General features: G+C 47.8%; 1 protein-coding gene across 4 annotated transcripts in view; it reads left to right on the plus strand.

Annotated features, from left to right (window-relative positions):
- Positions 1-27,500, plus strand: part of nsmfa (NMDA receptor synaptonuclear signaling and neuronal migration factor a) — a 44,206-nt gene that overhangs the window by 6,671 nt on the left and 10,035 nt on the right. Inside the window, exons 2-14 of one of the 4 annotated variants that reach the window (XM_045689938.1) lie at positions 9,863-9,924; positions 10,161-10,961; positions 11,233-11,299; positions 12,207-12,212; positions 14,931-14,999; positions 18,977-19,029; positions 19,627-19,716; positions 22,124-22,251; positions 22,981-23,064; positions 23,355-23,388; positions 23,819-23,889; positions 24,148-24,227; positions 25,117-25,219. In XM_045689938.1, the coding sequence (XP_045545894.1) occupies positions 9,863-9,924; positions 10,161-10,961; positions 11,233-11,299; positions 12,207-12,212; positions 14,931-14,999; positions 18,977-19,029; positions 19,627-19,716; positions 22,124-22,251; positions 22,981-23,064; positions 23,355-23,388; positions 23,819-23,889; positions 24,148-24,227; positions 25,117-25,219 (1,648 nt within the window). The remainder of the gene's footprint in view (positions 1-9,862; positions 9,925-10,160; positions 10,962-11,232; positions 11,300-12,206; positions 12,213-14,930; positions 15,000-18,976; positions 19,030-19,626; positions 19,717-22,123; positions 22,252-22,980; positions 23,065-23,354; positions 23,389-23,818; positions 23,890-24,147; positions 24,228-25,116; positions 25,220-27,500) is intronic. The other 3 variants (XM_045689940.1, XM_045689939.1, XM_045689941.1) reach the window with 3 other exon arrangements.

Consider the following 27,500-nt stretch of genomic DNA (forward strand, 5'->3'; position numbering starts at 1 on the left):
GAAACACAAACATCGTCTGTCCTCGGTTGCAACACTCACTACTGAGTTCCAAACTGCCTCTGGAAGCAACGTCAGCACAAGAACTGTTCGTCGGGAACTTCATGAAATGGGTTTCCATGGCCCGAGCAGCCTAAAATCAAGCCTAAAATCACACAAGCCTAAAATCACCATGTGCAATGCCAAGCGTTGGCTTGAGTGGTGTAAAGCTTGCCACCATTGGACTTTGGAGCTGTGTAAACACGTTCTCTGGAGTGATGAATTACGCTTCACCATCTGGCAGTCCGACGGACAAATCTGGGTTTGACGGATGCCAGGAGAAACACTACCTGCCCGAATGCATAGTGCCAACTGTAAAGTTTGGTGGAGGAGGAATAATGGTCTGGAGCTGTTTTTCATGGTTCGGGCTAGGCCCCTTTGTTCCAGTGAAGGGAAATCTTAATGCTACAGCATACAATGACATTCTAGATGATTCTATTCTTCCAACTTTGTGGCAACAGTTTGGGGAGGGCCCTTTCCTGTTTCAGCATGACAATGTCCCCGTGCACAAAGCGAGGTACATACAGAAATGGTTTGTCGAGATCGGTGTGGAGGAACTTGACTGGCCTGCACAGAGCCCTGTCCTCAACCCTATCGAACACCTTTTAGAAGAATTGGAACACCGACTGCGAGCCAGGCCTAATCGCCCAACATCTGTGCCCGGCCTCACTAACGCTCGTGGCTGAACGGAAGAAAGTCCCTGCAGCCAAGTTCCAACATCTAGTGGAAAGCCTTCCCAGAAGAGTGGAGGCTGTTATAGCAGCAAAGGGGGGACCAACTCCATATTAATGGCCATGATTTTGGAATGAGATGTTCGAGCAGGTGTCCACACACTTTTGGTCATGTAGTGTATGTTCACCCTCTGGTTTGTATTGCAATCGGAATAACTTTTTGGACAGATTAAAGGCGATTTATCTGTTTGACCAGCATTCCATACAATAATATAAACCAAGGATTTCCTCGTTTACTACTGCGGCAATTTGTGTGTGTAGTCTATTTTATTTGTTTCTTATTTATGTTATATAATAGTGTCTAGTATGGTAATTCCTTATCAAAATATCCCAAAACTAACACCGTAGGCCTCTATGTGCACTGAAGGCTGTGTCCCGAACCTCTAGACCACCCAAGGCCACAATTGAACTGAATCTTGACCTTAGCATACACTTGACACTTGTATGTCGTAGCCTAGTGAAGACCAATATCTACCTTGTGTTATTCAGCTATATAAAACAATGGTGGCTGATGTGTATGGCTGTGTTTCAGACACATTTTTGTACATTTGAATGTTGCAGTAATAGGACCTTGGCCTGTAGTGTTTGAGGAGGCAAGAGACAATTATTTTGATAGCAAGCCCTGATCCCAATGACTCTACTGCCCCCGCATGGAGAGAAAGAGAACTGCTCATTTTCAGGGACTCTCAATGCTCATTTGAATTTCCCGATGCAGGGGGAAAGTTCTCTGCGACAAAAGAGTGATCAAGTTAAGATCCGATCTCTAAACACACACACATCCACACACACACACACACACACACACACACACACACACACACACACACACACACACACACACACACACACACACACACACACACACACACACACACAACAGTACAGCTGGTACACAGAGTCCTTCTATTTGATGCACCTCGTCCTGCTCTCCTCCCCATTGTCTAAAGGGCAGGCAGGGCTCTGCAGCTCTGCAAACTGCTCCTCCTATCAGAGGGGTCTTTCTTTTTGCAGTGCCTGTTCTCCTGCTCTATCCCACTGTGCTTTACTCTATGCCTTCTCATATTCTCTCCCTCTGTGCTCCATCAAAGAGCCTCATACACGGTACCCTCTGTCCCTGCTGGATCCCAACACATAGCATGTTCCCTCTTCATCTTAGCTATAGTACCTGTGATTTTTGACATTTGGCATTCGCTTTTCCTCTCTGTTGCCCACCTATGGATTCATTGCAACGCGTTCTCTTTCCTGTCCTCTTCTTCTAGCCCACTCAAACCGCCCTCATCTCCGAGGCTGAACCTGAAGCAGTGGAACAGACAGTCTCAGGTGAAAGTGTGCGTCCTGTGTTAGCGGGACATATGGCTGAGCTCCGTGGCTCCTCCGTGCTCCCGTGGGCCGGTGTCTGTGTGATGGATGTAGCCAGCTGTTCTCATCCACAGTGGCGAGGCCTCTCTGTCTCGTTCATCCGCTCCTGGTGTTAGCGTCAGGAAACACAGGGTCAAACTGTGGAGGGAGGGCCTCACTGAAGAGCTCCGCCAGGGGACACAGCAAATGACTGGAGGTCACGCACATCTCAGCCGCTGCGTCCGGACAGCCGGTGTGTGTCCGGTTTCTGAGTCATCACTCATTACCGTTTACCGGTATTTTTACACACTCTTGTTAGTATATACAGTCTGGTGAAGAGTAATGCTTTGCGTCTTTACAGCACACACTGCTTATCGTATAGGGGTGGATGGGGTCGGACAGTTGATCGCATCCAACAGCCAATCCAAATGCCCCGCACTATGAGGTGTCTGGCCACTCTAGGTGTTGATTGGACAGTGCTGACAGCGTGTTAGACTGACACAGTGAAGATGCAGAGACAGCCGCCTACTGCCCAGGTGTGTGAACACCACAGGGATAGATAGTCTGTGAGGGCACGGGCGGCGCCATTGAGGCCATCTCCATTTTGAAGTAGTCCATTTTCTTCTTCTACTACTACCATGAGTTGGTATACAAACTGAAAGAGTGCACAATGCCTAGTGTTTACTCACAAGTATAATTCATTGGCTGGTCCCTCCTGATGACCCTGATGGAATCATGTAATCATCCCTTAACCCATAGAATGTCCCACCAAGTTGACTACTTTAAAATGGTGGAAGCCCTCAACGTCCATGCCAAAACAGGTTTCATCCATCTAGAGTCCTGATTGCATTCCAGATCACACAAACTACTGAACCTTTCAAACAGCTAAGGCTAGAGCAGCAGTTAGCTCACCCTGCAGCCTTTTGGATCGTCTCTGGAAATATGGCATCAGGAAAATCCCCCAGATCCTTGATCTGTGTGTCCTTAAGGAGAGCGATACGATCGGTCAGTTGAAGCTAATTGGACTATGAGAGCACTCTGACAGATGGAGCGATGAGACGGAGGGCTCACACTCTCACGTTCAGACACACTCATGGGTTTCTTTCGAAGAAAAGGCAGGCGGGTTGAAAGGAGTGCCAGTGCAATAGAAATACAACGAGTCGTTCTTGTTTCTTTTATCTGCTCCCGATCCTCTCACATAATGCTGCTTTCCCTCTGGTATTTATTCCTTTACCCCCCTCGTCTGTTTGTTCTTCTGAGCTGAACAATCTTAAGATTAGCTTACTCAACTGTAAAAAGGAGCTAGCGAGCTCCTGTGTTCTCTCTCTTTCTCCCTCCCTCCCTCTTTATTAGAGGTCATTAAAGTGATTGCTGTTATTATGCTGATTGGGTGAGATGATACCGACACACAGCAATTAGGCCTCTGTCGTGTGTGTGTGTGTATGTGTGGGTTGTGTGTGTGTGTGTGTGTGTGTGTGTGTGTGTGTGTGTGTGTTTGAGTGTGTGTGTGTGTGTGAGTGTAAATGCTTCTGTGCATGTGTTTGATGAGCAGCGTCGGGGGCGGGAGGGAATGCAGTGCCTCACTCAGGGTTGAGGAGGCTGAAGTGGCACCTACTCTCTGACGAGGTGACATTTTAATCGTTCCTCTGATCAAGTGCTGGGCCCTATAAAGCACCCCTACAAGAGCCTGCAATTAGAGAGCCTAACTACTCACACCTATCAGGTGGATTTAAGCTCAGGGAGTTGAGCTAAGCAGCTGGAAGAGAAAAAGCTATTCAATTAGTGAAACAGCGAGAGGATTCGATTAACCAACATTTAGAGATATTGCTGGCCAGCCCATTGTTTTTAGATGAGGGGAGCCAAAGGCTGGGGAATTGGTCTGCAGGTATTACAGGCTGGGGAATTGGTCTACAGGTATTAAAGGCTGGGGAATTGGTCTACAGGTATTAAAGGCTGGGGAATTGGTCTACAGGTATTAAAGACTGGGGAATTGGTCTACAGGTATTAAAGGCTGGGGAATTGGTCTACAGGTATTAAAGTCTGGGGAATTGGTCTACAGGTATTAAAGGCTGGGGAATTGGTCTACAGGTATTACAGGCTGGGGAATTGGTCTACAGGTATTAAAGGCTGGGGAATTGGTCTACAGGTATTAAAGACTGGGGAATTGGTCTGCAGGTATTAAAGGACTACTGAGAACCCTGCCAGTGAACTGCTGGTTGTCTTACGGCATTAGTTGTTTGTCCTCTAAATGATATGGGAGTATGACGTTTCACTGCATTAAGAGGCAAAGAGAAATGACAGGGAAGAATTGAGAGTTGATAGAGAAATGACAGATAGGGATTGAGAGTTGATAGAGAAATGACAGATAGGGATTGTGAGTTGATAGAGAAATGACAGGAAGGGATTGTGAGTTGATAGAGAAGGGATTGTGAGTTGATAGAGAAATGACAGGAAGGGATTGTGAGTTGATAGAGAAATGACAGGAAGGGATTGTGAGTTGATAGAGAAATGACAGGAAGGGATTGTGAGTTGATAGAGAAATGACAGGAAGGGATTGTGAGTTGATAGAGAAATGACAGGAAGGGATTGTGAGTTGATAGAGAAATGACAGGAAGGGATTGTGAGTTGATAGAGAAATGACAGGAAGGGATTGTGAGTTGATAGAGAAATGACAGGAAGGGATTGTGAGTTGATAGAGAAATGACAGGAAGGGATTATGAGTTGATAGAGAAATGACAGGAAGGGATTGTGAGTTGATAGAGAAATGACAGGAAAGGATTGTGAGTTGATAGAGAAATGACAGGAAGGGATTGTGAGTTGATAGAGAAATGACAGGAAGGGATTGTGAGTTGATAGAGAAATGACAGGAAGGGATTGTGAGTTGATAGAGAAATGACAGGAAGGGATTGTGAGTTGATAGAGAAATGACAGGAAGGGATTGTGAGTTGATAGAGAAATGACAAGAAGGAATTGTGAGTTGATAGAGAAATGACAGGAAGGGATTGTGAGTTGATAGAGAAATGACAGGAAGGGATTGTGAGTTGATAGAGAAATGACAGGAAGGAATTGTGAGTTGATAGAGAAACGGGAACTTCTTATGCATTTTAAGCCTGCATTTACACAGGCAGCCCAATTCTGATCTTTTGCCCAATCATTGGCAAAACAGCTGATCTGAATTTTCAAAAGGCCAATTACTGGGAAAAATCATCAGAATTGGGCTGTCTGTGTAAACGCAGTCATTGATACACACACACACACACATACATACACACACATATACACATGGTAGAACACAGAAGAGGAATATGTGGGCTGTTTGTTTTGTATACAGTGTGTATGAAGTGGTCTATAGAACTCTATATTGGCCCGGCTAGTACTGGTAAGAGGGTCGGAAGTGTTGAGTTGCAAAGTGACAGAGAGAAAATGATGCTGAAGCAAAATGGTGCCCCCTATTGGCAATCTGCAACAGCGTAGGAACTAACGGAGCATATCCTTTCATTGACTTTTACAGACTCATAGAATGACTCGTGGATTTGTTTGCATCTCTGATGTTCTCTTGCACAGTGAAGACTCCTCAGTGTAGGTTTGGCAGTGAATGGGTTTCATGTCCCCCTGTACAGCTAGATGTTGTATAAGGCATTCATCCCTCCTTTAAACTCTTTGTTTTTGTCAGTTTGAATATCCCATGACAATACCTCTATACTCACACAGACCTCAAACTCTCTACTATAGTAGCATCCTCACAATATTTCACCACCCAGCCTTGTGATGACCATTGTGTAGCTACAGCTGCAGGGTTCTGGGCTGCAGGCATAGCCACTTGTCACCTCCATTTTCTCTCCGTCTCTCCTCTCCCTCTGGTTTTCTTTCCACATCCTCCTGCTCCTCTTCTTTCTCTACCTTTCATCTTTAATATGCTCCTTTCTTCTCTTCCGCTCAGTTGTAATCTTCCTCCCCTCCACCTTCCCCAAATCCTTTACCTCAGCCCTCTCCTCCACTCACATGTCTGGGAGCATGCTTCCCCCTTCCTCCCCCCTCTTTCTCTCGCTCTCTGTCACTAATATGCCGACTCACTAACCCTAGTGTTCGCCCCCTCCCTCTCACCTCTATACAGTTAAGCATCCTCCAGATGTGTCAGCCTCTAGGGTGTGATGGTGGAAAGGAGGGAGAGAGATTGAGAGAGAGAGAGAGAGCGAGAGAGAGATAGAGGCAGAGAGAGAGAGGCAGAGAGAGAGGCGCAGAGAGGCGCAGAGAGGCAGAGAGAGGCAGAGAGAGAGGCAGAGAGAGAGAGGCAGAGAGAGAGAGGCAGAGAGAGAGAGAGAGAGAGAGAGAGAGGCAGAAAGAGAGAGGCAGAGAGAAAGAGAGAGGCAGAGTGAGAGAGAGAGAGAGAGAGAGAGGCAGAGAGAGAGAGAGGCAGAGAGAGAGAGAGAGAGACAGGCAGAGAGAGAGGCAGAAAGAGAGAGGCAGAGAGAGAGAGGCAGAGAGAGAGAGAGAGAAGCAGAGAGAGAGAGGCAGAGAGAGAGAAAGAGAGAGGCAGAGAGAGGCAGATAGAGAGGCAGAGGCAGAGGGAGAGAGAGAGGCAGAGAGAGAGGCAGAGAGAGAGGCAGAGAGAGAGAGAGGCAGAGGCAGAGAGAGACGCAGAGAGAGAGAGAGAGGCAGAGAGAGAGAGAGGCAGAGAGAGAGAGGCAGAGAGAGAGGCAGAGAGAGAGAGAGGCAGAGAGAGAGAGGCAGAGAGAGAGAGAGACAGAAAGAAAGAGAGGCAGAGAGAGAGGGAGTGAGTGAAGGAGAAAACGAGAAAATCAGATGGAGTTGGAGAGGCGGTTGGCTCTCTCTTTTCTGCTCATGTTTTATGGATGCTTTGTATCTCCCAGGCAACCGTATGTATCCTGTTGTTGATTTTAATCAAAGCTCCGAGCTGCTGAATAATAAAAAAAAGGGGTAAATTAAAAAGTCGTCAGAAGCTTCAGAAGGGATGGAGTAATTACCCATTACACCAGACCAGCTTAATCACACTCTACACCGAGAGAGAGCTCCCAGCAGGCCTGACTAATCGCACCATGACCAATTGCACTAGCTCACACACACGCATGCATCCACAAACACAAACAGAAACACACACACACACACACCAGAGGAGGCTGGTGGGAGGAGCTTTAGGAGGATGGATTATTGGAATGGAATAAATGGAACGGTATCAAACATATGGAAATGACAATGAGCCTGTCCTCCTATAGCTCCTCCCACCAGCCTCCTCTGACACACACACACACACACACACACACACACACACACACACACACACACACACACACACCACACAGCATCCCAGAGAGGATGCTACTGTTTAGCCAGACAGGAAGGAGGAAGGTGCAGTGCAGGGATATTTTTAAATGTGCACAGGAGCCGTTTGGTGCACGTGTCGAACCACTCCTCTGCTGGTTACATCCCGAAACCCAGGGAACCAGACTGTTCCTGTAACTGTTGTGTGGAGGAGCTTAAAGCAATGTGCATTTACAGTACCACAGAGGGGCTCTGAAGTGGACCGTTTTAACTGATGTAAACACTGAGTCGGAGAGAGGGAGGTAAATAGAAAAGAGGGAGCGTTCAATCCCCACCGTCTCTCTCCGACTTAAGTCCCAGTCAGTCCCAGGGAATTGTCTGTAAAAGACCTCACATGGTGGGGATCCCTGTGTCGGCTGGCCTTCAATAATAATAATAGAGTGCTGTCAGGGATAAGACGTCCACCCACTGTGTACCTCTTCTGTTTCCTGACAAGGCTACTGATGGACTGATACCAGGGTAGGGCAGGGGCTGGTACATAGGAACACCTGCTGTATGGATTTCCGTTTCTATGTGCGGATTCGCAAGTCAGTCTTTTTAATGGGTGTCAATGTGAATAACGTGTGTTTGTTCATGTGTGTGGGGCTTTGCATATGAGTGTGTTTCACGTTCTCAGAGGAGAGAGCTGGCGTGGGCCCTATCCCTGTGTTGAGGGGGCCGACAGGAAGTGATGTCGCTGTATAGGATCATCCCTGGCTCTAATCCGTCTCACTGTCAGAAGCAGGACCAAAGATGCAAAGCTGTTACACACACACACACACACACACACACACACACACACACACACACACACACACACACACACACACACACACACACACACAGAGTAAAAGATAGAAAGCTCTCTGCATGGGTGGCAGTGCATTGCATGAGGCTGTAGGAAACGTCTGACAGCACCAATGTGTCTCAAGCCCCATTTATACCTACAGCTAGCATGCGTCCTTCATCCTGATCTTGTCCCGATCTTGTCCTGATCTTGCCCGTTTACACTTAAGATCTGACCAAAAATCAGTTCACAGTTTGTCTTTTAATCGTGTACATCTGTCTTAAAATGTGTGCACAATCAGAATGAGGACACGATCAGGACAAAGGAGGCATGTTAGGACCAGGTATAAACGTGGCTTCAGACTCCATCGATGGGGAGCTCAGTCACACTGTCTGTTTGTTATGCTGCACATCTAACCACAGGGCTCCTGTCTCTCTGTAGGCCTGTCAATCAAAGGCTGATAATTATGCATGTGCAAAATGGAAGATATGCTAACTAGATTCCACGATGCTGTCTGTTGAAAAGACGACGGTGATTTGACGGTGACTTCCTGAAGGGAACACCTGGGGTCTAAACTATATAATTAACGCTTTTCTCTCTCGCTGTTTGATTCAGAGCAACTCTTGTAATCCGCCGTTGCTGCATTTTCCCTCCAGTTCGAGCTATGACATTGATATCACTTACGTACGCTCTGATATCTATCTCTCTCTTTTTTGTGTCTCTCATTCTTTTTTCACTCCCTCTTTCATACCCGCTGATGAATCGAGTCATGTCAAAAGTCTACGTCAGTCTCCTAGAGTCGTTCTATCAATGAGGAGTTCTTTTCATAATCTCCCAGTTTCTATGTATGAATGAGTGTGTTTGTGAGTGTGTGGGTTTGTCCCACTGGCGAGTGTCACAGCCATTACTCAGTTGCTAGGACTGCATTGTGTAAGACACCAGTACACACACACACACACACACACACACACACACACACACACACACACACACACACACACACACACACACACACACACCCCTCCACTCCCTGGCATCATGTGGTTTAGATGTATTACCGCAAAGAAGGGACAGTGTCGGCTGCATTGACACATGAGGTCATATGATTAGAAATGAAGTTATTTTACCAACCATCATTTTCCCTGTCTCCTCCTCCTCTCATTTTCTCTCTCTCTCTCTCTCTCTCTCTCTCTCTCTCTCTCTCTCTCTCTCTCTCTCTCTCTCTCTCTCTCTCTCCTTGGCGCTCTCTCTGTCTCTCTGTCTCTGTCTCTCTCTCTCTTTCTCTCTCCTTGGCGCTCTCTCTGTCTCTCTCTCTGTCTCTCTCTCTCTCTCTCTCTCTCTCTCTCTCTCTGTCTCTCTCTCTGTCTCTCTCTCTCTCTCTCTCCTTGGCGCTCTCTCTGTCTCTCTCTCTCTCTCTCTCTCTCTCTCTCTCTCTCTCTCTCTCTCTCTCGCCTGCCTGGAGTTGAGAGATAAAACAGCAACATCTTAATCTCTGGCTGGCACCAACCTACAAAGCAGGCAATTAAGTTAACATTTCCTCCTCTTTCTCCCCTGCTTTACTTTTGTTCTTTCTCTCCTTTTCTCTTCTTCTCAGTCCCTGTTGCTGTCACTCGTGTTAACGTCAGTGTGTGTCATGTGCGTGTCTCCACAGAGCAGCGCGAGCGTTTGGAGAGTACCTGTCCCACACACACCCCGAGAACCGAAACGGATCAGGTCAGAGTCTCTCCCTCCCTGCCACCTCTTCTGATCCCTCCATCTTTCTGTTCATTTGCCTTTTTTACTTGTTCCTCTTTTCTTTTGTAATAGCATATTTCATCCTCCTTCCGTATACCGTTGACATAAAGTATATGGGAACCACCGATTGCGAATGGATGACAATGTTCCGCTATTCTCTCTCGTCTTCTGCTGTCTGTTTCTATTTCTCTCGCTCCTTCTTCTTTAACCTGCAGCCCATCTCCTGTCTGACACGTTTGTGGGCCCAGACTCTGTCTCCCCTGGCGGTGTCCGTCACCACAACAACAACCATCCATACCCCCACAGGGGCTCTCCGGCCTCCCCTGAGTCCAGCCTGGTAAAGTATCCGCTGGACCACCTCCAGCCCCCGCCCGCCTCCATCACCACCACCAAGACCCGCCTGTCTCTGGAGCGCAGCTTCTCGGCCGAGGAGGACCAGCAGAAGTGTGTGGAGTGTGCCCTGCAGCCCGCCCGCGTCTACACCATCACTGGAGAGTACGGCATGCTGGGTAGCAACCGGGGCAGCAAGGAGAGCCTGGAGCTGGAGCTGCTGAAGGGGGCGTCGCCCCTGGTCCAGCCCTCCACCTCCCCCTCCTCCACCTCCTCCTCCTCACCCACCCAGCACCACCTCCGTCACGGTCACCGCAGCAACACTCACCGCGATGACGGGAGCCATCGTCACGGCAACCCCGTGGCCGGCGGCAGTGGCAGCAACCATCACACTCTGACTGTTACCGGTGGGGGAGCCTCCCACCACGGTCACCATGGCAGCCACCACCACCTATCCCAGCAGCCTCTGTCGAGCTCGGTCAGCGCGCAAAACATCCGCAGCTGGGGCGAGGGGGGAAAGGGGGACTCACGGGAGGACTGCAGCCTCAATGTGGTCTTGGACTCTAGTGGGGCCCCGTCCCGTAGCCAGGGCTCCCTGGATCTAGAGAGCTCCCGCGAGGCAGGCAAGGAACACAGGCGCCTAGAGAGGATGTGCAGTGAGGACCGGATGACTGGGCTGGAGAGAGGTGAGACGGGGGAGACAGAGAGGGAGAGGCGCTGAAATCAAAGTGGGGTTGTGGGGGGGGGTCGGTGTTATTTGGATTGTGACGTGGTCTGTATTTCTGACTCTCCGTCTCTCCTCTGCTGTCTCTCCCTGTGTGTCTCCCTCTCTCCCTCTGTGGAGTGGACTGGTGCTGTGTCCTTTGAGGTTTCCTACTGTTGCTTTACAAACATACACACTCTATGTGGCTGGCTGGCTGCTACTGTAACTTCCATTCATTATATCTCTCTCCACAGAGGACAACAACTGGTACCCAAAAGACAGTATGTTTAGCTTTCAGACTGCTTCTACCACCATGCAGGCGTGAGTACCCAGTCGTAATACACACACACACACACACACACACACACACACACACACACACACACACACACACACACACACACACACACACACACACACACACACACACACACTCACACACACGCACACAGCTGGCCTATATGATTGGTATTCACAGCCAGGCCTGTGCTGCGTGATGTTGTGACCCCAGAAAGCCATTAAAAGGGTGTCAGGGTCTGTGGGCTGAACGTGCTCAACACACAGAAGCTCCTCCAGTGGTCCTGCTTTCCACACACATGTTTTCACGCACACACACACACACACACGCACGCACGCACGCACGCACGCACGCACGCACGCACACACACACACACACACACACACACACACACACACACACACACACACACACACACACACACACACACACACACACACACACACACACACACACACACACACACACACACACACACACACACACACACACACAACCTTAGGGTCTGGTGCTTGTGCAGGTGCTACTGCTACTAACCCTTGAATACCTGCCTCTCTGGGGACATGCTGACATGTCACGGGGACTCAACGTCCACACGTAAAAATAAAAACAAACTTCCTGATTGCAAGATCGTCCCATCGCTGGCTGTTTTTTTAAAGATGCGCTCTTCAAATACTTTTTTTTTCTTCTGTTTGTGGTGTCTGGTTCTAGTGTTTTCTTTAACAAATCAGCATCTTTAGTTTTTTTACCCCTTTCTACCCCTACCCCTTTCTACCCCCCCCCCGCTGTCTCTCTCCCTATCTCCTACCCCTCCCCCTCTCTGACCTCGCTTCTTTAATACACACATGTTGTAATGCCCATGACCTAAACGATGTTGATATCGTTCATTTTCTTTCTTTTTCATGCACTCCTTTCTCTGACCCGCTGCAGGATATCGTGAGTATCTTTGACCTGTTGAATCTAGCTTTCCTCCCGCTCCTTAACCCTGTGTCCCCTAACTCCATGACCCTTAACCCACTGACCCTTAACCCTTCCTTGGGGTGAGTGTTTGAAGTTACAGAGGAAACGGACTTTACTGTAGGTAGAGGGAACCAGGAAGTACATTCAGGTATCAATCCAGGAGCTGTGTTTGTCTGTTTGTCAATGTTACTATATGGGAGAGTGGGGTAGGTTGAGCCATTTTTTACATTCAGCATCACTCCGTCAAGGGAAATATAGTATTATAGTATTCAAACATAGCTTATCCCAAAAAAGCGGTCTCTTAGCATATTTTACCCTGGGTATGGGGTAAGTTGACCTATGGGACAGGGTAAGTTAAGCCGCCTGCAAATTTCTTTGCTTAATTCAATATTACCACTACCTTTTTAAATGACAGGATAGGATTAAAAGTTTTTAAAATGTGATTTACAGAACTTGCAATGGGTTTCTAGCCAGAGGGAGGGTATTGTCTTGCTCCCCACATCACAGCTCATAGTGTTTGGGTTTCTAGCCAGGGGGAGGGTATTGTCTTGCTCCCCACATCACCGCGGACCTCATAGTGTTTGGGTTTCTAGCCAGGGGGAGGGTATTGTCTTGCTCCCTACATCACCGCGGACCTCATAGTGTTTGGGTTTCTAGCCAGGGGGAGGGTATTGTCTTGCTCCCCACATCACCGCGGACCTCATAGTGTTTGGGTTTCTAGCCAGGGGGAGGGTATTGTCTTGCTCCCCACATCACCGCGGACCTCATAGTGTTTGGGTTTCTAGCCAGAGGGAGGGTATTGTCTTGCTCCCTACATCACAGCTCATAGTGTTTGGGTTTCTAGCCAGAGGGAGGGTATTGTCTTGCTCCCTACATCACCGCGGACCTCATAGTGTTTGGGTTTCTAGCCAGGGGGAGGGTATTGTCTTGCTCCCTACATCACCGCGGACCTCATAGTGTTTGGGTTTCTAGCCAGGGGGAGGGTATTGTCTTGCTCCCTACATCACAGCTCATAGTGTTTGGGTTTCTAGCCAGGGGGAGGGTATTGTCTTGCTCCCCACATCACCGCGGACCTCATAGTGTTTGGGTTTCTAGTCAGAGGGAGGTTATTGTCTTGCTCCCCACATCACCGCGGACCTCATAGTGTTTGGGTTTCTAGTCAGAGGGAGGTTATTGTCTTGCTCCCCACATCACCGCGGACCTCATAGTGTTTGGGTTTCTAGCCAGGGGGAGTGTATTGTCTTGCTCCCTACATCACCGCGGACCTCATAGTGTTTGGGTTTCTAGCCAGGGGGAGGGTATTGTCTTGCTCCCTACATCACAGCTCATAGTGTTTGGGTTTCTAGCCAGGGGGAGGGTATTGTCTTGCTCCCCACATCACCGCGGACCTCATAGTGTTTGGGTTTCTAGCCAGGGGGAGGGTATTGTCTTGCTCCCTACATCACAGCTCATAGTGTTTGGGTTTCTAGCCAGGGGGAGGGTATTGTCTTGCTCCCCACATCACCGCGGACCTCATAGTGTTTGGGTTTCTAGCCAGAGGGAGGGTATTGTCTTGCTCCCCACATCACCGCGGACCTCATAGTGTTTGGGTTTCTAGTCAGAGGGAGGTTATTGTCTTGCTCCCCACATCACCGCGGTCCTCATAGTGTTTGGGTTTCTAGCCAGGGGGAGGGTATTGTCTTGCTCCCCACATTACCGCGGACCTCATAGAGTTTGAAAATCACTGTTATTCCGTTTTTTTTTACTTCTGATGATGTCATCAAAACCTTTCAACTTTAGATTTTTTTCCGACAAAACGTCCAAATACGCCGTTTTCACATACGTGTATGTAGATAACGGTATTATGCTGGAGATAATGAAAATTAGGTTGAAAGTGGTGGAGTTGCCCTTTAAGTACAGTGGGAAAAGTACTCTGTCATACTCTGATACAAAAAGTACAAGTAAATTCTATGCATCAAATTCCTTACATGAAGCAAACTACACTGCACCATTTTCTTGTTACTTTTTTCTTTTCTCTTTATGGACAGACAGGGGCACACTCCTGCACTCAGACATCATTTGCAAATGCTGTATTTGTGTTTAGTGAGTCCGCCAGATCAGAGGCAGTAGGGATGACCAAGCATTATATTGATAGGTACGTGTATTGGACCATATTGCTGTCCTGCCTGAGCATTTGAAATGTATGGGAGTAACATGTGCATATTTTCTTTAGGAATGTAGTGGAGTAAAAGTAAAAATGTTCAAAAATATAAATATTAAAGTAAATTACAGGTACCTCAAAAAAATTACTTAAGTAGTACTTTAAAGTATTTTTACTTATTAAGTACATTACACCACTGGGGGATCATGGCACATACCTACAGCTAATAGCCCAGACCGGCTGTAAACTGTTCTCCCTCCCTCACCTCTGGCTAACCCACATGGTCAACTCTTCAGCTAAACCCACAGCTGGCCCTAACTTCTAACGCTAACCTTCTTAACTAACTCAAACAAAGAGACAGCATCCCAAATCCCAATGATGCAAATCTAGCCATTACAGCTATACACCCCCCCCCCCAGAGCTGACTAAAACCCGTATAGCTAAACCCTTCCCTAGCAATAACCCCCCCCCCCCCCCAGCGCTCTCTCACTCTCCTCGTGATAAGCCAGCATTCCCCCCCTCTCATCTTTTCATTCTGTGCCACGTCCCAGCAGGGCTTTCCGGGGATTTGTGCAGAGAAAGAGGGGAGAGAGGGAGCTGGATTCGGCTGAAGTCATCCAGAGGTATCTACTGTGTTCCTGGCTGGTCAGTGTGTACTGCTGTGCTCCTGTACTCTCTGACTCCTCCATCCATTATCCATAGATATAGACTCCCGGGAGGGGTAAAAATAGCATGGGGCACAAGCAGGTTGAAATGACGTCACTACCATAAGTGAGAGAAAAAAGCCCACTCAGAGTGTGTTGCGCTGTGCCACAAAGGTAGATGGTGTGTGCAACACAATGCCATACATCTGCACTTTCCTCTCACTGCTGAAGGGGAAATGGAATTCAGTGTGGTAAGTCAGCCATATGTAAGGTTGTACAACGGTAAGGAACCCAGCTAGTGCAGCACTATCGTAGCTAAATGAGTTTATTAGGTACACCCCGTTCACCATTTTCTTTCTGCTACAGACAATTAGTCACGTGGCCGTGGCTTGCTATATAAAGCAGGCAGACAGGCATTGAGGCATTCAGTTACTGTTCGATTGAACGTAAGAATGGGCAAAACGAGTGACCTAAGCAACTTTGAGCTTGGTATGATCGTCGGCGCCAGACACTCCGGTTTTAGTATCTCAGAAACGGCCGACCTCCTGGGGTTTTCATGCACGATAGAGTCTATTGTTTACCAAGAATGGTGCGACAAACAAAAAACATCCAGTCAGCAGCAGTCCTGTGGGTGAAAACAACTCATTGATGAGAGGTCGAAGGAGAACGGCAAGAATCGTGCAAGCTAACAGATAGGCCACAAACAGACAAATAATGGTGCAGTACAACAGTGGTGTGCAGAATGACATCTCAGAACGCACAACTCGTCTGTTCTTGTCACAGATGGGCTACTGCAGCAGACGACCACACCGCGTTCCACCCCTATCAGCTAAAAACAAGAAGAAGCGGCATGCGATCACCAACACTAGACAATTAAAGAGTGAAAAAACATTGCCTGGTCTGACGAATCCCGGTTTCTGTTGGTTCATGCTGATGGCAGAGTTAGGATTTGGCGTAAGCAGCATGAGTCCATGGCCCATTCTGTACTGATGTCAACGGTACATGCTAGTAGCGGTGGTGTACTGGTGTGGGGAATGTTTTCCTGGCACACGTTAGGTCCCTTGATACCAATTGTGCAATGTTTCCTTGCCGCGAAGAATTCAGGCTGTTCTGGAGGAAAAGGGGGGGTCTGACCCGGTACTGGATGGGCGTACCCAATAAACTGGCCACTGAGTGTATATGAGGCATACGTTGCTATGCTTAATGAAGCTAAAGCTAACTCCTAGAGACATGTCAGGTGACATTGGTAGTGAACCCATTACCTTGGATACCTCAGCAGTAACAAGGCTAAAAACCCATGAGCAACTGCATATGGGGCCTAGTTAGATAGTTAGCGACGCTAACAAGGCTAAAGCTAACTCCTGGACAGCTGACTTTGGGAGTGAACCCATTACTGGCAGAGGCTTAGCGGAGTTGTCAACAACTGAATGCATCCGGTTTTCAGGGATACAACTAATTCCTTTTTCCTCTGAAAACCGGATGTGGGAACTCCACTCAGGCATTTCATTTCTTTTACGCCTGCTACGTAAGGTTAGGCAGATTCAGCTGGGCAGACGAACGGACAGATGTTTTCCCACAATGCCAGGCTGCTGCAATAGAAGGTTACTGTGGCACGAAGCCTCAACTGGTTAATGGAGGAGCAACAGACCACCCTCCCCTCTGTCTGGACATAGAGAGGTATAAAGAGAGAGGGAGAGAAGGAGAGGTAGACAGAGCTGGAGGAGGAGGAGATAGGGAGACAGAGGGATAGTGAGGTAGGGAGAAAGAGATTGGGAAAAGAGAGGACGAGAGGTGCATTGGAGCAGCGTACACAGAGGGAGAGAGAAAGAGGGAGAAAAAGGGGACATACCGCCAGAGGAGCATCGGAGCGGCCCTTAACGTGTGAGCATAGATAGATAGATAGATAGATAGATAGATAGATAGATAGATAGATAGATAGATAGATAGATAGATAGATAGATAGATAGATAGATAGATAGATAGATAGATAGATAGATAGATAGATAGATAGATAGATAGATAGATAGATAGATAGATAGATAGATAGATAGATAGATGTCTGAGTGTGTAGAGGGGGGTCTCTTCTCTTTCATCCTCTCATTAAGGGATCTGCTGCGTGTCTCTAGTCTGCAGGCATGCGGGGAAAAAAAGAGGATAGCTAGACTTTGTTCCAAATCATTCTATCAGCTCACTCTCCCGCCATCCAACACGTGAAGATAGTGAGGCCTGCTCTGTTTTAGGGTGAGGGAATGTTTGAGAAATAAGTGTTTTAATCACATTATAAAGCTAGTCCGACTGAGTTTTGTTTGACTCTGTGAGTGAAATGAGGTGAAGATTGGATTATCATTCATTGTCAGTGAACAATGTTTCTGGGGGTAAAACAAGGACTCTTTCTCCCTCGCTTCTTTCTCCCTTTCTCTCTCTCACTCCGGCCTCCTCATGTCTCACATGCATCCACCCACACGCGGTGGCTATTTTTGACCCTTTCACCAACAGACATGTTGTAGCCGCGGAGAACAATCGCATGGCGTGTTGGAGAGATGTGACATATTGTATGAGGGGGAGTTGGCCAGAGAGATCAGGTGTTTATCTCTTAGAAAATAGCAATTATACAGAATAGAATTAATAGGGAACGACAGGCGGACCATTAGTGAAATGTCACTCAAAGCTAATGCGGTTATGAAGAGCCGGAACACTTTTAGCTGATCAATGAAGAAGGCGTCTCTGTATTTTCTGGTTTTGGATCTAGGCTACTAAAGGAAACAGGTTGAAACATCTCTACGTCTGGTCAGAAACGTTTTGGATCTAGGCTACTAAAGGAAACAGGTTGAAACATCTCTACGTCTGGTCAGAAACGTTTTGGATCTAGGCTACTAAAGGAAACAGGTTGAAACATCTCTACGTCTGATCAGAAACGTTTTGGATCTAGGCTACTAAAGGAAACAGGTTGAAACATCTCTACGTCTGATCAGAAACGTTTTGGATCTAGGCTACTAAAGGAAACAGGTTGAAACATCTCTACGTCTGGTCAGAAACGTTTTGGATCTAGGCTACTAAAGGAAACAGGTTGAAACATCTCTACGTCTGATCAGAAACGTTTTGGATCTAGGCTACTAAAGGAAACAGGTTGAAACATCTCTACGTCTGATCAGAAACGTTTTGGATCTAGGCTACTAAAGGAAACAGGTTGAAACATCTCTACGTCTGATCAGAAACGTTTTGGATCTAGGCTACTAAAGGAAACAGGTTGAAACATCTCTACGTCTGATCAGAAACGTTTTGGATCTAGGCTACTAAAGGAAACAGGTTGAAACATCTCTATGTCTGATCAGAAACGTTTTGGATCTAGGCTACTAAAGGAAACAGGTTGAAACATCTCTACGTCTGATCAGAAACGTTTTGGATCTAGGCTACTAAAGGAAACAGGTTGAAACATCTCTATGTCTGATCAGAAACGTTTTGGATCTAGGCTACTAAAGGAAACAGGTTGAAACATCTCTATGTCTGATCAGAAACGTTTTGGATCTAGGCTACTAAAGGAAACAGGTTGAAACATCTCTATGTCTGGTCAGAAGCATCTGGAAAAGGGCAGTGGTGTTGGAATACAGTAGCAGCAGCTGACAGCAGGTGACAGATGCTAGAGGGTATGCAGTAGCAGTTGAATTTTCCTCTGTTACTTAAAACACTCACTTGACTGATCTAAATTATGAAACAATTCCATCGAAAATCTTAAATTACATTTTTTTTCACGCCTCTTACCTTATTATGGCAGCCTATTCCCTATATAGTGCACTGCTTTCCATAGTGCTGTGTTCCTGTGTGTGTCAAAAGTAGTACACTATTTAGGGTGCCATTTCGGACACAGACACTCTCCTTCCCTTATTAATTCACTTCTCCCTCTAAGTGATTTTGACTGTCTCCTCTTCTTTTTCTCCTCATGCCTAATCTGCCCACAGGAACTTCCGGAAGCATCTCAGAATGGTGGGCAGCAGGAGGATGAAGGCACAGAGTGAGTCACAGTGTTACTGTGTGCTGTGTGTTCTCCCAACATGTCCGCCCTCCATCAGTGGTTTTGTGTTTTGTTGACTTTGTGTTCATGCATGCCGGGGATTATGCATGGCCTTGTGTGTGATGTGCGTATCGGTGTGTGGCATGCCGTTGTGCACCGGTGAGTGTGTGTGTGTGTGTGTGTGTTGGCACACGTTTGATGAACCTACGTGTTTGTGTGTTTATGCTGGTGTTGAGGCGTAGGTGGTCTGGATATGTGAGACGTTAAGCTAACGAATGGGAGATCTCCCCAGTCTCTCATTTGTGAGGCTGGTCATGTTGCACCGAGCCAAAACTCACCCACCCAGTGTGTCCTCTGGAGAGGAGTGTGTGTGTGTGTGTGTGTGTGTGTGTCCAGGATGTGTGTGTTCAGGGTGTGTGTGTTCAGGGTGTGTGTGTTCAGGATGTGTGTGTTCAGGGTGTGTGTGTTCAGGATGTGTGTGTTCAGGGTGTGTGTGTTCAGGATGTGTGTGTTCAGGGTGTGTGTGTTCAGGGTGTGTATGTTCAGGATGTGTGTGCGGTGCGTGGGTGTGTGACTCTCTCTCCCCACCTGCACTAGCATTTGCCGAGCGTAGAGCGATGAGTTTCAACCGCTCCTGGAGTGACCCCACCCCTGTCAAGAATGACTCTCCACATGACCCCAGAGACAGTGAGTCAAAACAGTCACACATGTTACTATACACACTCACTCAGACACTCACAAACTGGGCACAGGCAAACACACTCATACACAAGTACAAGTATGCTAAACAGAGTTTGGGGTGGTCAATTCCAATTCATTCCCATTCCAGTTCTCTTCCATGCTTTTCATTGAGGAACATTTTGAATTGGAATTTGGTTTCCTTTCTGAACTGACTGGAATTACAATGGAATTGACCCCAACCCTGATGCTGAAGCATTAAGCATTGAAAAGCATTTATGATAAAACACACATATTCACACAACGCACACACACACACACACACACACACACACACACACACACACACACACACACACACACACACACACACACACACACACACACACACACACGCTAATCAGCTGTGTCTGCTGTTGATTCTGACACTGTCTGTCTTCCTCTGACCGTGGGTCTGTCTCCAAGTTTGTGATGCTCTCTCGCTTTCTCTGTGAGTATTTGTCTCAAATGGTCTGGGAGTGTGTCAAGCTCAGGTCTGGGAGTGTGTGTGCGTGTGTACGCACTGTATGTCTATGTGTCGGCATGTGTTTTTCTCTGTCGTTTTTGAATGTTGGTGTGTTTGTTTTCTGTTTTTCCATCTACTTTGTGCCACGGTGTGTCTGACAGTCTGCTGATAGAGGTTACTGTTGATGACATTTGAAATGTCTATTTGTGTCATGTATTTCTCTCCTTCTCTGACAGTCCAATGTTTTTCCTCATAATGGTTGACACAATCTGTCTCTACCCTGTCACCTTTCCCATTCTCCTTTTTACCTACTCATTCATTTTCTTCTCTCCTTTTTGACTAGACGATGTTCCCTTGTTTCTTCATTTTCTTCTCTCCTTTTTGACTAGACGATGTTCCCTTGTTTCTTCATTTTCTTCTCTCCTTTTTGACTAGACGATGTTCCCTTGTTTCTTCATTTTCTTCTCTCCTTTTTGACTAGACGATGTTCCCTTGTTTCTTCATTTTCTTCTCTCCTTTTTGACTAGACGATGTTCCCTTGTTTCTTCATTTTCTTCTCTCCTTTTTGACTAGACGATGTTCCCTTGTTTCTTCATTTTCTTCTCTCCTTTTTGACTAGACGATGTTCCCTTGTTTCTTCATTTTCTTCTCTCCTTTTTGACTAGACGATGTTCCCTTGTTTCTTCATTTTCTTCTCTCCTTTTTGACTAGACGATGTTCCCTTGTTTCTTCATTTTCTTCCACCTATTCATCTGGAAGGTTGTTATTCTCTGTCACTTCACGTCTGTTTCTCTTTGTGCCTCACTGTCACTTTCCATTGACATCTCTCTCCTTCCCTTCCATTCTCTCTCCTTCCCTTCCACTCTCTCTCCCTCCCTTCCATTCTCTCTCCCTCCCTTCCATTCTCTCTCCTTCCCTTCCATTCTCTCTCCCTCCCTTCCATTCTCTCTCCTTCCCTTCCATTCTCTCTCCCTCCCTTCCACTCTTTCTTCCTGCCTTCCACTCTCTCTCCCTCCCTTCCACTCTCTCTCCTTCCCTTCCATTCTCTCTCCCTCCCTTCCATTCTCTCTCCTTCCCTTCCATTCTCTCTCCCTCCCTTCCATTCTCTCTCCTTCCCTTCCATTCTCTCTCCTTCCCTTCCATTCTCTCTCCTTCCCTTCCACTCTCTCTCCCTCCCTTCCATTCTCTCTCCTTCCCTTCCATTCTCTCTCCTTCCCTTCCATTCTCTCTCCCTCCCTTCCATTCTCTCTCCTTCCCTTCCATTCTCTCTCCCTCCCTTCCATTCTCTCTCCTTCCCTTCCACTCTCTCTCCTTCCCTTCCATTCTCTCTCCCTCCCTTCCAGTCTCTCTCCCTCCCTTCCACTCTTTCTTCCTGCCTTCCACTCTCTCTCCCTCCCTTCCACTCTCTCTCCCTCCCTTCCACTCTTTCTTCCTGCCTTCCACTCTCTCTCCCTCCCTTCCACTCTCTCTCCTTCCCTTCCACTCTCTCTCCCTCCCTTCCACTCTTTCTTCCTGCCTTCCACTCTCTCTCCCTCCCTTCCACTCTTTCTTCCTCCCTTCCACTCTCTCTCCCTCCCTTACACTCTCTCTCCCTCCCTTCCATTCTCTCTCCCTCCCTTCCATTCTCTCTCCCTCCATATGCCTTTCTCTTTATTGCATTGCTTACTTTCCCTGTGTCCATCTCTTTCCTTCCTTCCCTCCCTCCCCCTCCCCCTCTCCCTCTCCCTGTCTCTCTTGCTCTTCCCTTCCTCTCCCGCCCCACTCTCTTACTCCCTGTCTCCCCTCCTCTCGTCCCATCTCTCTCCTGTCTCCCCTCCTCTCATCCCATCTCTCTCCTGTCTCCTCCCTCCTCTCTCCCTCTCTCTCTCTCTCTCTCTGACGGTGTGCCTGCTCTTTGTGTCGGGGGGTCAGGTGGGGACCTGCCTGCCTCGTGTGGGACCCTGGATGAGGGGGAGCGTGAGGAGCTAGACTGGGAGGAGGAGAGGGAGATGGAGAGACTTGCCTGTGAGGGAGATGACTTCATCCCACCCAAAATCATGGTGAGGGACTACGGTTTGCTAAATTCCGGTGTAGTCTCTCTAGACAGACAGGTTGCCTTCAATAATGCACCAATGTTCCATCAGTTTGGCAGAGAGGATAGGGCAGAGTTGGTACGCATGCTGGATATCCGTCCAGAGCACTATCCGCTCAGGTCCTGCTGTAAACATTTCTGCTAGCTAGCTAGATGGTGCTCGCAGAGGATATTTTCAATGAGTGTATTTCACAAGTGAGTAGTTTGCATGCGCCATGACGTTACCGTCACAAGCTTCCCACCACTGACTGGCTGTGGCTATCTGGGACCGCTTTGTGTCCGCCTCTGTCCTGTCATTTGTAAGCCCTGCCTACCCAAACGTGTGATTTGCTGGGAGAGTTGTCTGTCTGACAGGGCTGTTATTTCCCGAGACTAGTCTGCATGTGAACATGTTTACTGAGTTGGAATAGCAAGGTTGTTGTGATTCTTCAACACATGAATGTATAGAAGTCAACTGGCTATTTTTAGATCCTTAACTGACTGAAATAAAGTGGAATTGACTCCAACCCTGTTGAATGGCAGTAAAGAGCCGTAGATATAATGCATCTTGTCTGCTCAGACATACTAGTATGAAGAAGGAATGTTAAGGACCATTGGTTTAGACACAAAACACAACAGAGAGAGATACAAGTGAATGTGACCCTCCTTTCTCTTCCTTCTTCTCCTTCTCTCTTCTTTCTCCGTCTCTCACTCTCAGCTGATCTCCTCCAAAGTCCCCAAGGCGGAGTACGTTCCCACCATCATCCGCAGGGATGACCCCTCAATCATCCCTATCCTCTATGTGAGTGGAAGCATTTATGATCAAGTACACACACGCACACAACAGCTGGAACAGAGCAGTAGCTAGCCAACTGCTTTGCTTTGGTCTTTGACACGCACACACACACGAACACACACACACACACACACACACGAACACACACACACACACACACGAACACACACACGAACACACACGTGACTCCATCAACTTGTTCTCTATGTGTCTGCATGCACAGATGATAAATCAATTATCCTGCATAATATTCAGTGAATGGATATTGAGTGGATATCATGTCTCTGTATCTCCAGGACCATGAACATGCTACGTTTGATGATATCCTCGGTAGGTAAACTGCCCTTTATCTGACTTTGTCTTTATTAGTCCCAAATGGCACCTTATTCCCTATGTAGTTTGCTACTTTTTTTTATGAGCTCCGGTCAAAAGTAGTGAACTATGTAGGGACTAGTGTTCCATTGGGGATGCATATGTGTTTGTGAGAATAATGCAGTGTTCTATACGGCTGGCTTTTTGTGTGGGGAAATTCTGTTTTTACTGTACTCCCTGTCCCTCTCTCCAACCCCTCTCTCTGTCCCTCTCTCCAACCCCTCTCTCTGTCCCTCTCTCCAACCCCTCTCTCTGTCCCTCTCTCCAACCCCTCTCTCTGTCCCTCTCTCCAACCCCTCTCTCTGTCCCTCTCTCCAACCCCTCTCTCTGTCCCTCTCTCCAACCCCTCTCTCTGTCCCTCTCTCCAACCCCTCTCTCTGTTCCTCAGAGGAGATTGAGAAGAAGCTAACAGCCTACAGGAGAGGCAGCAGAATCTGGAGGATGCTCATCTTCTGCCAGGTGAGACAGGGAGAGAGTAGAGCGAGAGAAAGATAGGGGAGAAAGAGAGATGACGATGATTATGAAAGGACAAAAGAAAACCCTTGTTAGGTTGAATGATGTAAATCCCAGCGGGAAGATAGATAACAACTCAATTAGCGATTTAAACTCTGGAGTGGAGGGGCTAATTGTATGACTACTGTATGTCCTGTGAGTGCCAGGTAGTGGTGTTAGTTTGACTCTTGACTGTGAACTTGAAAAGCAGTGGGTTTGTTATAGGGAGGTCCAGGGCATCTGTACCTGTTGAAGAATAAAGTGGCCACATTCGCCAAGGTGGAGAAAGAAGAGGACATGAGCCAGTTAGTGTCATCAGTCATACTCTTCATACAGCGGTCATACTCTTCATACAGCGCTCATACTCTTCATACAGCGCTCATACTCTTCATACAGCTGTCATACTCTTCATACAGCTGTCATACTCTTCATACAGCTGTCATACTCTTCATACAGCAGTCATACTCTTCATACAGCGCTCATACTCTTCATACAGCAGTCATACTCTTCATACAGCGCTCATACTCTTCATACAGCAGTCATACTCTTCATACAGCGCTCATACTCTTCATACAGCAGTCATACTCTTCATACAGCGCTCATACTCTTCATACAGCAGTCATACTCTTCATACAGCGCTCATACTCTTCATACAGCGGTCATACTCTTCATACAACGGTCATACACTTCATACAGCGCTCATACTCTTCATACAGCGCTCATACTCTTCATACAGCTGTCATACTCTTCATACAGCAGTCATACTCTTCATACAGCGGTCATACTCTTCATACAGCAGTCATACTCTTCATACAGCTGTCATACTCTTCATACAGCTGTCATACTCTTCATACAGCAGTCATACTCTTCATACAGCGCTCATACTCTTCAAACAGCAGTCATACTCTTCATACAGCGCTCATACTCTTCATACAGCAGTCATACTCTTCATACAGCGCTCATACTTTTCATACAGCGGTCATACTTTTCATACAGCAGTCATACTCTTTTCCATCTTTTCCATATACAGTGCACTATTTTTTACCAGAACCCTAAGGGCCCTGCTCAAAAGTAGTGCACTACATAGGGAATAGGGTGTCATTTGGAATGCATGCTTACAGTCCCTGTCTCTCTGTTAGTACTGTTTGAGTAGCAGTATTGTTGTAAGTGAAACATGTTATCCTCCTACAACAGGTTCTGGAGGAGGCTGAGTCGGTTTATGAGCAAAGTGAACCCTGAACCCAACCTCATCCATATTATGGGCTGCTACGTCCTGGGCAACCCCAATGGAGAGAAGGTTTCACTACAGTTCTCAATCTTTTTCTTTTCTCTCCCTCATCTCTCTCTACTTCTCTCCCTCCTCTCTCTCTACTTCTCTCCCTCCTCTCTCTACTTCTCTCCCTCCTCTCTCTCCCACCTCTCTCTACTTCTCTCCCTCCTCTCTCTCTACTTCTCTCCCTCCTCTCTCTACTTCTCTCCCTCCTCTCTCTACTTCTCTCCCTCCCCTCTCTCTACTTCTCTCCCTCCTCTCTCTCCTTCCTCTCTCCCTCTTCACTCCCTACTTCTCTCCCTCCCCTCTTATCTACTTCTCTCCCTCCTCTCTCTCTACTTCTCTCTCTACTTCTCTCCCTCCCCTCTCTCTACTTCTCTCCCTCCTCTCTCTCCCTCCTCCCTCCCTCCTCTCCCCCTCCTCTCTCTCTACTTCTCTCCCTCCTCTCTCTCTACTTCTCTCCCTCTTCTCTCTCCCTCCTCTCTCTCCTTCCTCTCTCCCTCTTCACTCCCTACTTCTCTCCCTCCCCTCTTATCTACTTCTCTCCCTCCTCTCTCTCTACTTCTCTCTCTACTTCTCTCCCTCCCCTCTCTCTACTTCTCTCCCTCCTCTCTCTCCCTCCTCCCTCCCTCCTCTCTCCCCCCTCTCTCCCTACTTCTCTCCCTACTTCTCTCCCTCCTCTCCCCTACTTCTTTCCCTACTTTTCTCCCTCCTCTCTCCCTCCTCTCTCCCTACTTCTCTCCCTACTTCTCTCCCTCCTCTCTCCCTACTTCTCTCTCTACTTCTCTCCCTCCCCTCTCTCCCTCCTCTCTCTCTACTTACCTCCCTCCTCTCTCCCTCCTCTCTCCCTACTTCTCTCCCTACTTCTCTCCCTCCTCTCTCCCTCCTCTCTCTCTCCTCTCCCTCCTCTCCCTCTACTTCTCTCCCTACTTCTCTCCCTACTTCTCTCCCTCCTTTTCCCTTACTTCTCTCCCTACTTCTCTCCCTCCTCTCCCCCTACTTCTCTCCCTACTTCTCCCTCATCTCTCTCTCTACTTATCTCCCTTCTCTCTCCCTCCTCTCTCCCTACTTCTCTCTCCCTACTTATCACCCTTCTCTCTCCCTACTTCTCTTCCTACTTCTCTCCCTACTTCGCTCCCTCCTCTCTCTCTACTTATCTCCCTCCTCTCTCCCTCCTCTCTCCCTACTTCTCTCTCCCTACTTATCTCCCTTCTCTCTCCCTACTTCTCTCCCTTCTCTCTCCCTCCTCTCTCCCTACTTCTCTCCATATTTCTCTCCCTCCTCTTTCCCTACTTCTCTCCCTACTTCTCTCCCTACTTCTCTCCCTCTACTTCTCTCCCTACTTCTCTACCTACTTCTCTCTCTACTTCTCTCCCTACTTCTCTCCCTCCTCTCTATCTACTTCTCTCCCTTCTCTCTCCCTCCTCTCTCTCTACTTCTCTTCCTCTTCTCTCCCTCCTCTCTCCCTACTCTCCCTCCTCTCCCCCTACTTCTCTCCCCCTACTTCTCTCCCTACTTCTCTCTCCCTCCTCTCTCCCTACTTCTCTCTCCCTACTTCGCTCCCTCCTCTCTCTCTACTTATCTCCCTCCTCTCTCCCTCCTCTCTCCCTACTTCTCTCCCTACTTCTCTCCCTCCTCTCCCCTACTTCTCTCCCTACTTCTCTTCCTACTTCTCTCCCTACTTCTCCCTCATCTCTCTCTACTTATCTCCTTTCTCTCTCCCTCCTCTCTCCCTACTTCTCTCTCCCTACTTATCTCCCTTCTCTCTCCCTACTTCTCTCCCTACTTCTCTCCCTTCTCTCTCCCTCCTCTCTCCCTACTTCTCTCCATATTTCTCTCCCTCCTCTTTCCCTACTTCTCTCCCTACTTCTCTCCCTACTTCTCTACCTACTTCTCTCCCTACTTCTCTCCCTCCTCTCTATCTACTTCTCTCCCTTCTCTCTCCCTCCTCTCTCTCTACTTCTCTTCCTCTTCTCTCCCTCCTCTCTCCCTACTTCTCTCCCTCCTCTCCCCCTACTTCTCTCCCTCCTTTCCCCTTACTTCTCTCCCTACTTCTCTCCCTACTTCTTTCCCTCCTCTCCCCTACTTCTCTCCCTACTTCTCCCTCCTCTCTCCCTACTTCTCTCTCCCTACTTCTCTTCCTACTTCTCTCCCTACTTCTCTCCCTCCTCTCTATCTACTTCTCTCCCTACTTCTCTCCCTCCTCTCCCCTACTTCTCTCCCTACTTCTCTCCCTCCTCTTTCCTTACTTCTCTCCCTACTTCTCTCCCTACTTCTCTCCCTCTACTTCTCTCCCTACTTCTCTACC

Source organism: Salmo salar, chromosome ssa11 (genome assembly GCF_905237065.1).
Source record: "Salmo salar chromosome ssa11, Ssal_v3.1, whole genome shotgun sequence".
Classification (NCBI taxonomy): Eukaryota; Metazoa; Chordata; class Actinopteri; order Salmoniformes; family Salmonidae; genus Salmo; species Salmo salar.